The sequence below is a fragment of the Danio rerio genome, chromosome 24, assembly GCF_049306965.1.
Source record: "Danio rerio strain Tuebingen ecotype United States chromosome 24, GRCz12tu, whole genome shotgun sequence".
Lineage (NCBI taxonomy): Eukaryota > Metazoa > Chordata > Actinopteri > Cypriniformes > Danionidae > Danio > Danio rerio.
This window is the reverse complement of record NC_133199.1, coordinates 24,749,284-24,759,854: the sequence shown is the minus strand read 5'-3', so window position 1 is coordinate 24,759,854 and position 10,571 is coordinate 24,749,284. Positions and strand designations below refer to the sequence as shown.

Here is a 10,571-nt window from a genome sequence, read left to right as displayed (position 1 = left end):
TACAGACTTTGCTTAGTCAGGGTTGTATCCAAAAATCCACATCTTTCTATTCCAAGAAGGACGGTAGCTTACATCTATTGTGTGGACTACAGGCTGTTGAATGAGAAGACACACCCTGACCGACACCCTATTCCACGAATACGAGAGATTCTAGAAAACCTAAGGGGGAACTCCTGGTTCACAGTACTGGACCAGGGAGAAGCCTACCATCAAGGCTTCATGAGTGAAGACAGCAGAGCATACACAGCCTTCATCACCCCCTGGGGGTTGTACGAGTGGGTGTGGATACCCTTCGGGCTCAGCAATGCACCAGCAGCCTTCCAGAGGTACATGGAAGGATGTTTAGGAGAGTTGAGAGATGATATCTGCATCCCTTACCTTGATGATGTGCTTGTTTTCAGCAAGGACTTTGACCAACATTTAGAAAACTTGAGGGGAAAGTTGTGGTGAGACAGAAACAATGTGGTATCAAGCTCAGACCAACAAAGTGTGACTTTTTGAAGCGAGAGGTATGCTATGTTGGTCGTGTCATCTCTAAACAGGGCTACAGCATGAACCCAAAGGAAATTGAGGCTGTGCAGGCATTGAAAAGGGAAAGACCCAGCACTGTAAGAGAGGTGAGAAAACTCATGGGATTCCTGGGATATTATCATTCATACATTGTCATCATACTTTATATGAACTATTGAAAAAAAGTGAAGTGAAAAAAAAGAAAATAGCCGGAAAGAGAGGCAGTTTTCCCTCGCAAGCACCTCCATCACAACCAGTAGATAGGACAGGGATACATCGGGAAGCACTGGAGAAACTCATTGCTGTGCTGTCGAGCCCACCTATTATGGCCTACCCAGACTTTGAAAATCCATTAGTCCTTCATGTGGATGCCTCTGAGGAAGGGCTAGGAGCAGTGCTCTACCAACAGCAAGAAGGCAAGCTTAGGGTAGTGGGTTACGGGTCTCGGACACTGACCCCCACTGAAGGAATTATAAGCTGCACTCTGGAAAGCTGGAATTCCTGGGTCTAAAGTGGGCAATTACAGAGCGTTTCCGGGATTACCTGTTTCATGCGCCACAGTTCACCCTTTACAGTGATAACAACCCACTGACGTATGTCATGAAAACGGCTAAACTGAATGCGACAGGTCAGTGATGGCTATCAGAGTTGGCAGACTATCGGTTTACCCTAAAATACCGACCTGGAACAGCAAACCGGGATGCTGATTTCCTGTCACGGAGACCAATGCCTATTGAAGCTACAATCAGAGATTGTACCCAAGTATGTGAGCCCAAAGTTCTGGGATCAGTCAGTAAAGCCCTGAAAGTACGTCGGGGAGAACTGGACTGGATATCTGCAATTTCATGCACTATAGATGTCTTACCAGCAGATCTGAAGGGCATAGCTTTGATTGGACAACAACTAACACCGCAGGATATCACAAGTGCCCAGAAGAGTGACCCAGTTGTCAGCCGAGTACTTAAACTGAAACAGAAACAACTCTACCTGAAACACAAAGATAAACTAAAGGAACCAGAAGAGGTGAGACGACTGCTGAAGGAGTGGCACCGCCTTCAAATTAATGAAAAGGGCATCATACAAAGGAAAATTGTGACCAGAACTCAATTAGTGATTTCAGAGAGCTTGAAAAGTATGGTTTACAAGTATTTACATGAGGATATGGCTCACCTCGGCACTGATCGTATGGTGGCGGCAGCTTGTGCACGTTTTTTCTGGCCTAAAATGAGAGAAGAGATGGAACATCACGTCATGAGAGTATGTCAATGTCTCAGACAAAAGAGGCCAAACTGAATCACGAGAACACCAATTCAGAGCAATGAAACAACAGCTCCATTCAGGATGGTCTCTATTGACTACCTACACCTCGAGAAAAGTAGAGGAGGGGCCGAGTATATCCTGTGATCATAGACCACTTTTCAAAGTTTGCCCAGGCAAATGCCACCAAAAACAAATCCAGTAAAAGAGCAGCCCGCAAAATCTTTGATGAAGTATTCATACGTTGTGGTTTTCCGGCAAAAATCCACCATGACCAGGGAAGGGAGTTCGAGAACAGTTTGTTTGAAAAACTGCAGAGTTACTTTGGGATCAGACATTCACGAACAACTCCCTATACCATCCTCAAGCAAACCCAGTAGAAAGAGGTGGCCGAGGAAAACTGCGAGCTTACTGGGAAAAGCAAACGTATGTGGTGAAGGAAAAGAGAGGAGTGGATGACCCTGTGTATGTAATAGAGCCTCTGGATGGAATTGGAAAGGAAAAAAATATTGCACAGGCACCTTCTTCTGCCCTGCCCTTACCTGATCGATAAACACACAGTAGATAGCAACCTGATGGAGAGAAAAGGACCTTAGAGAAATAGGTAAAAACGGGAAACACAGCTACAACAAAAGGCTAACCAGGAGGACACCAGCAGCTCAAGTGGCGAGGAGTATGACTTGTGGACTCCAAATCAGAGAACATGCACTTACCTCGATCCATATGCAGTAGAATTCCATCCTAGAATGAGAGAGAAACCAAAGTCCTGTAAAGGAAGTAGATGCTAATAGAGACATGCATGAACCAACAAATATACCTGCTTTGGAGAGGCATCTTGATGAATCTGATGTGGAAGTGTCTGAAGATCTTAAGAGAACACGAGAAGAGGGATCTGTTGGAGGTAGTGAGCAGGAAGATGGTGAACCAGCTGTGGAACAGCAGAGTACTTCTGCAAGAACCAGGTATCCAAGGAGCATTTAAACATATGACACCTTGGGCGAACCATTACTCAGACCAGTGAGGCTGAGTAATCTCAGTGCAAACCTGGATGCAGAAGCTGGTTGTGCACTTCAACTGAACACCAATCTTCTGAACCTGTATCCTTCACTCAGATAAAATTAGTTACCATTTTAAAAAATTCTGTTTTTGGTAATCAGTTAAAGGGCCATGAAACCCCCTCGTTTCAGCAGGGTGTTTTCACACCTCTACTTTGGAAAAAGTCAGAAAAGTGGGCGTGTCCAGCTCTGTTTAGGGGGGAGTGTCGGAGGAATTAAAGTGGGAGGGTGTGGGAGTGTCTATTTGGGCACGCGTGAGTTTCGGAGTCAAAATACACACACAGGAGAAAGTGATGGTGTTTAACCTACATGGACATCTGTAGTCGAATTATTTGCCAAATTATTAAATGTTGGACTTTAACTGCAGTTTGGCTCTTTGATTCAGGGAATTCATTCATGCCCCTCTTGACAAACAAGATATTTGATACGAGGAACTGCTCTAAGCGTGTATTTTTCATGCAATGTTTGATACCGCACGGCGAATGAGAGAAAAAAAAAAAAAACCTCCGCATTTCCCGGAAACTTAGATGCTCTCGGCAGGTAGCGTCAGAAAGCCGCGTGTGTTATTCCGGTCACAAAATGCGGTAAAAACCCTACACGAGGTTAAAGTTTGGTTGTGGTGCTAACATGTTTACACTCGGTGCAATAGTTAACTTAGTTCGATACGAACAAACAGAATAAACAAAGAGCACTGGTCGCTCACTTACCAAATCTGTAGAGACAGGACAATCACCAGCAACTAGAGCCGCGTCTTTATGAAGAGAAGACTACAAGCGAATCCGGATCTCAGCGTTTTCAGATAAGAATAGCTCTCAGGTAAACAATAATCCTCCTTAGACACGTAAGTTATTGTTGTCGAGCGTCGCGTACACTGTTAATCCACACGTGACTCCAGATGAGCTCTCACAGAGAGAAAATGAAAACAAAACTTATCGCAGCAGACTATAAAAGAAACACTTCACGCTTGTTTTGCCAACACAACGTAGCGTTTCTGTCGTGTAAACACGGTGACACTAATGAATATTAATGAAGTTGCACAATAGAGCGTGCTGATTGGTTTGCCTTACTCATGCATTAATGCATCACACTGTAAGACGTAATAAGACACACTCTGGCACAGACGTCCAGTCTGCACGCTGGAATACAACGCTATTATGTCATGACCGTGACGCAGCTTCAAAAACTAGTTTCAAACCAGAAGTACGAATTTGCTTAAAATAACGCAAAAACAACCAATTTACACTTTTTAGTGAAATATAGGTGTCCTAATAGTGTTTTTAGCAGTGTGGTACACATATACGACTGTCAACAGCTCAAAAAATGTGTTTTGGTGTTTCGTGACCCTTTAAGTTGTTGTTCAGTCATAAAGATAAAAGAGAAAGCTAATCCCATAGTCATAATATAGTACATTAGTAATGCTCAGCAGCAGTATTTATAGTTGAAAAATTGCAGAAAATATTAAAAGATTTGTGCACTTAAGTTGCAGAAAAATAATTGTAGTTATACATTGTTGATGTGTGTATGGACATGTCCATTTGTCATTACAGGATATTCTAGGGGGGCCCACCAGCGAACCTAAAGACAAGACACATCAAAATACATTCTATCTAAAAAGTTTTTAGATGATTGTAGTAATGTCATCATGGAACATAGATATTGGTTAAATTGTGAAGCTGTGAGAAAACATGTACATTGTACTATTATAGGAAAATGTGTTTAACATTACCCCAAAGACAGAAGAATATGTTTATAATTAACATCTTTTTTTAGTGGGGGAGGGTATAATGGCCTCAAAAGGATTATAAATGTTTTCTTTTATTTTTAATGCCTGTATTTTATTTGTGGTTTATATATAAATCTGAATAAGTTGGAGAGGACAGCGTACAGGGATGCATGTGTGCACCGTTGAGGGCACTGTGAGAAAAGAGACATTGGGTGTTCATAAGAGAAGAAGAGTCAGATAAGTGATTTAGTCTGTAAGTGAACTGTTCTTGTAAATGAATCATTGTTGTTCAGTCCCGAATCGTCCAAGAAAAAAAGAGAAAAAAAGACAGGGGCAAATAAATCTACAGAAAATCAAAAGGCTGTCCTATTCATTGTTTAAGGGGGCAACAAATGCAACACACTCCGAGACGGGACTGATGAGTTGGCATTTCACTGGTGATCTAAAGGAGCATTTTCTACAAAGAGCAGAATTCCCTAAGAGAGCACATGGTCGTGCAGCGCGTCTTTTTAAAGATGTCGTTTTGACGTGCGTTTCTAGATGCGGTGGTTTCGTCGCCCCGGATGACAGGCACGAGTATTGCGTCACATGCTTGGGGTTCAACACGTTGATGTGGTTCTTGCGGACAGTTCTTGCCTGCATTGGGATGGCTTGACTGTTGCGCAACTGAGGTCGCGGTGAGCTCTTTTATTTGGGCAAGTCACCCCTGCTGCTCCCTGCCACGCGGTTAGCACTCGGGCAGGCCTGAGGGTTACAGTGGGGGCTAATCTGTTGCCTTTGGGCACTGCGGACCCCTCGCTCCTTGTCACTGGGCTCTGTTTCTGCTTTGAGTGTGAGCGCTGGTCCATCCTCCGGGCTGACTGCGCTTTCATAAGATGACATAGGGGAAGTGATGTCAATCGCTCCATCGGAGGGCGGGTTGACATGCTCCGAGGAAGACTCGGACCCCCTGCCACCCTCCGGGATTGTCTTAATGGTTACGGATCCAGAATCGGACATGTTAGCAGTGTTATCCCGGGCTGCTTTGGCCGTGGGGCTGGAGATGGCATGTCCACCAGAACCGCAGCAGGACTGCTTAGATGGGTGCTACGTGGGGGTGAAGAAAAAGGTGAAGCCTTCTAGATCCCCCGTTCCCTTCTTCCCGGAGGTACACAGAGATGGAGGGCACCTTTTTCTGCCCGGTCCTCGTGCGCTTCCGCTCTCACCTCCCTCGATGACGGAGCAGCCAGGGGATATAAGGCAATTCCCCAGGTGGAGCGTGCTAGCCGTAACTCCCTTCCAAGGTGTGCAGGTTATTTGAGTCTCTTATGGCCAGAGCCTACACTGCTGCGGGCCCGGCTGCCTCTGCTCTGCACGCTATGACCACCTATCAACGCTACCAAGCCGAGAAGCTGGCCGAAATGCAGGAGGGAGGTTCTCTCTTGGGCTTGCTGCATGAGCTCCGCATGGCAACCGATTATGCTCTCATAACCACCAAATAGACCTCAGGGCCAGTGGCAGCCAAATTTCCAAAAGAGCAGTTTCCTCTCTCTCCGGATGCGCAAACCCGAGCACTGCCAGTCTGGGACGCACCGCCTTACAGCTTGCAGCGCCGGGACCCTTCGCCTCAGGCCCTCGGAGTGCAGCAGAATGGACTTCTTTCTTTCACTCCGGGAGGAAGGTAAGAGAAATTCTCTTATTTTCAGCTCTTCCTTGGGACGCACTGCTTCCTGGGATAAGCACTCCCATCTCGAGCTGCCCCTCCGCTGGCATGGCAGCGATCGCTCCAATGGTGCCATTAGCGCGCGCTCTGCTGGCCTGGTTAGCGCTGCTCAGCACATCGCGGTGGCTCATATGGACAGTTAGACTCAGCTATGCGTTTCAGTTCGCTATTCGCCCTCCCAAGTTCACGGGTGTCCTTTTCAAGAGGGATGCTCACGCAGAAACGCTTGCTTCAGAACGTCTGTCCACAGGATTGGTTTGCAGCCATAGACCTGAAGGACGCACATTTTCACGTCTCCATTCTTCCACGCCACCTCTTTTTTCTACGGTTTGCATTCGAAAGACGAATGCACTGGCTCACAGCTGGCCATCGGGCATGCGCAAGTATGCATTTTCCCCAGTGAGCCTAATCGCACAAACTTTGTGCAAAGTCAGGGAGGACGAGGAGCAGGTCTTGTTCGTTGTGCCCCTCTGGCCCAAAATGACCCGGGTTTCGGAGGAGCTCACACTCCTCGTGGTGGCCCTTCTTTTGCGCATTCCCCTAAAAGAGGACCTCCTCTCTCAGGGACAGGGCACTATCTGGCAACCATACCCAGATCTCTGGACCCTCCACGTGTGGTCCAAAGACAGAGCGCGAAAGACTTAAGTGACTTATCGGCTGCGGTACTTAACACCATCACTCAGGCTAGAGCACCCTCTACGAGGCATGCCTACGCCCTGAAGTGCAGTCTATTCTCTGAGTAGTGCGCTTCTCCCCGAGAAGACCCCCGAACTTGCCAGATTAGCATTGTGTTATCCCTCCTTCAGGATAAGCTGGAGCGTAGGCTGTCACCCTCCACACTGCAGGTTTACGTGGCTGGAATCTCTGCTCATCAGAACGCGGTGGATGGAAACAAGGTTATTATAGTTAACTAAAATGAACAAAAAAACTAAAACTAAAATTTAAAATAATTTTCGTTAACTGAAATAAAAATTAAAATGAAAGTTTTTCAAAAAACTAGAACTAACTGAAACTGTATTGTGCACATACAAAACTAACTGAAACTAACTAAAATTATTGCAAAAACCTCCTTTGTTTTTGACTTTGTAAATGTATTTAATACATAATCCTACTGCAAGCCTTTTAGAAATAAATATAATCCGCGCTGCAGGTGTTTGTGTTTGTACCTTTCGCTCCCCAGGGTCTGTAGTCCTGCTGCCATTAGCCAGATTGAGCCGGCTCTCCTCATCCTCGCTGTTGCTCCTGTGACAAAAACAATGCATGGACACGACAGCAGCATGGTGACAGCATTAAATACAGATACTGTAACAGACTTTATTTGATTCTGTGATGTGTACATTTCTGAAGTTTAGTATGTAAGTGTGTGCAATGCGTTTTGCCCCTAAGGGTTTGCCGTAGCTGCGTTTATGCGCACAGGAACTGTAGGTACTGAGAAGTGTGAGAGAAAACTGTTCAGAATAAATGAGAGTTTGGAAGAGTTCAGTCGCCCCCTGTTTGTTGTTTTGTTTGTTTCAGTGTTTAGGTGGACCCTGTGCAAACGCTCGGTTACATTGGTAGCAGCGGTTTGTTTTGTTTTATTCGTGATCGCGCGATTGAGTGTTACGACGGGTGTTTAATTAGTTTAGTTTGAAAAAGTTCATAGCTAAGTTATCTCGCGCGAGTTCAAAGTGGACGCGGCCGTCATGTGGGGTAAAAAAGAGGATGACTTTTATCCGGGACGGGGCCGTGACAAGAATAACACAGGTGAGAATCGAGTTACCCCCGCCGTTCTCCGGTGATGAAAAGCAGAGCTTTCTATGTTGGCCTGGCAGTTTGAGGTCATCGTCAGAGCGCTCACTGAAGGGGATGGCATTACATCATATAATTATGAACTGGCGCGAATTTTGCAGACGCGGCTGAGCAGCGCGGCCTTTCTATTGTGGGACAGCCTTCCTCAGACTGTGCAGGCTGATTATACAGCGACTAAAAAGAGACTAAAGGAGGCTTTCGGGCAGCGGCATTTCATGGATCGCTTCAGAGCTAGCCTATCAGCCTGCCCTCGCGGCCCGCGGGAAAGTTTGGAAGTGTATGCTGCAGAGATTAGCAGGCTGGTGGACGAGGCTTTTCCTGAATATGGCGACAGGGTTCAGAGAGAGGAAAAATTTCGCCGTTTTCTCGCTGCCTTGGATCCTGTGCTCAGAACTAAGTGCCATGAACAAGGAGCCACAGATTTGGAGGAGGCTGTGATAATAACAGGTCAGTGTGAAAATGCTAGGGATGCAATAAAAACTGATTACATGACTTTTAATGCTGCTGGAAATGCTGCTGATGGAGGAGTTGTGGCTGCTGTGTATTCTGTCACTGATAATGGAGAATTATACAGAGCTATGGAACAGTTGACAGAGGAAATGAGAGATCTGAAAACGGATTTAGGGCGTTTGGGCGATGAGAATCGAAAATTAAAAGCCGCAATGTGCACTAGGCCAGTGGACGAATGGAATGAACGTGGTGTTCAATCTGATGTAAAGTGCAAGTGTGTTTGTGGGGGGACGAGGATGCCAGTCACGTTTCTTTACTGGCTCTCGTAGAGGCCGGTCACCTGAGAGAACAATATTCCAGCACTGTGAGGAGCGCACGTCAGGTTTGGATGTTCGTATCTATAAAAACTCTTCCTCTCCTGCTTTGTCTCATATAAGACACAGCCCCAGCCCAGCTTTTCGCAGAGGATATGAGGAGGATTCAAGGAAACGAGGAGTACGTTTTCTGTCACCTGGCAGAGTGGAGCACCGCAGCCAGTCGGGAAACGACATGTAGCTGATGTTGCGGTCCAAACACCAGCTATAACAATGAGAGGCCTTCATATTGATAATGTTGATGACTGTAACTTTGTGTCGAATGTTGAAAATACTGGCCAGAAACTGTTAGTGTCATACGTGAAAGGAGTGATTGAAGGTGTGGAGGTGCAAATGTTAGTGGACTCTGGCTCCAGTGTGTCGCTTATGAGTTCAGATTTTGGTATGTCAATTCCCACACTTCGTATTCGCCCACTGAGAAAAGACTATGTGTCGGCCCACGCCGTGAATGGACAAATGCTAAATACACTGGGCACTATTACGGTCACATTTCAGCTGGAAAATGAGTCATGGCAGCATGTTTTTCATGTGCTAAGGGAAAGCACACAGACTGTGCTTTTAGGCTGGGACTTTCTGTTGAAAAATCATGCTTTGCTAGACATCAGCCATGCTAAACTTCAATTGTGGAACATTACAGTTCCCTTACTTACCAGCAAAGACTTTGTACCAACATGTTGCAATGTTTCAATGTCAAAATTTTATCCTCCTTACACTGGCTGGCTGTTAAGTTTCGTATTGAATTTAAAATATTACTTCTCACCTATAAAGCTCTAAATAATCTAGCTCCTGTTTATCTAACCAACCTTCTGTCTCGCTACAATCCAGCTCGCTCTTTAAGATCTCAAAACTCAGGGCTTCTGGTAGTTCCTAGAATAGCAAAGTCGAGTAAGGGAGGTAGAGCCTTCTCCTTAATGGCTCCTAAACTCTGAAATAGTCTTCCTGATAATGTCCGAGGCTCAGACACACTCTCTCAGTTCAAAACTAGATTAAAGACCTGTTTAGTAAAGCATACACTCAATGCATCACTTAGTGGGTTTCCACACAAGTTTCTACATCTTGTTTATATTAACTATGAACAGCAGCTACGCTAATTATTCTCTTTATTCTCCATTTCCACCTTGGGATTCTCATCCCGAGGTCCTCAGATTATGCAGAGTCACTGATTGGACCCTAGACCAGTGACGAGATGATCACAAGGTGTCCATATCCGGGACCAGGCCGTATCCTGAGCTGCTGCTGCGCTGTTGGTCATGGGGAGTGGAGAGCATGAGACTCATTCCAGTGACGCTCCAGGGACAGACGAGTCTTCGCTGAGGCCAGCTTCCAGCCTCCACTGCTGAGACTGCAGCTCTGCACAAGACTTTTGGCCAGCGGAGAAATTAAAATGGTCGTGTCGAACTGAGTCTGGTTCTCTCAAGATTTTTTTTTTTGTTCACTCTCCTATTGGTGAAGTTTTTTTTTCCTCTCTGCTGTCACCACTGGCTTGCATGGTTCAGGATCTAAAAAGCTACTCATCTATGAATTTGCTCTACAGTGTTTGGACTCTCAATAATGACTTCAAACCACCCTGAACTGAGCTAAACTGAACTGAACTTAAACACTAAAAACTGAACTACCCTGATCCAGTTACTATGACCATTTATGTGAAGCTGATTTGACACAATCTACATTGTAAAAGCACTATACAAATAAAGCTAAATTGAATTGAATTG

At 45.5% G+C, this 10,571-nt stretch overlaps 1 protein-coding gene across 2 annotated transcripts in view; it reads left to right on the top strand.

Moving 5' to 3' along the window:
* LOC141380671 (uncharacterized) overlaps positions 1-10,571 on the top strand; it is a 20,371-nt gene extending 9,800 nt beyond the window's left edge. Inside the window, exons 2-3 of one of the 2 annotated variants that reach the window (XR_012399303.1) lie at positions 93-326; positions 402-3,311. Coding sequence is in view for 1 of the 2 variants with exons in the window: in XM_073940666.1 (XP_073796767.1) it covers positions 8,044-8,814 (771 nt within the window). In the remaining variant the exon portion in view is untranslated. Of the gene's footprint in view, positions 1-92; positions 327-401; positions 3,312-7,397 lie in introns of those variants that run through there. The other variant, XM_073940666.1, reaches the window with a different exon arrangement.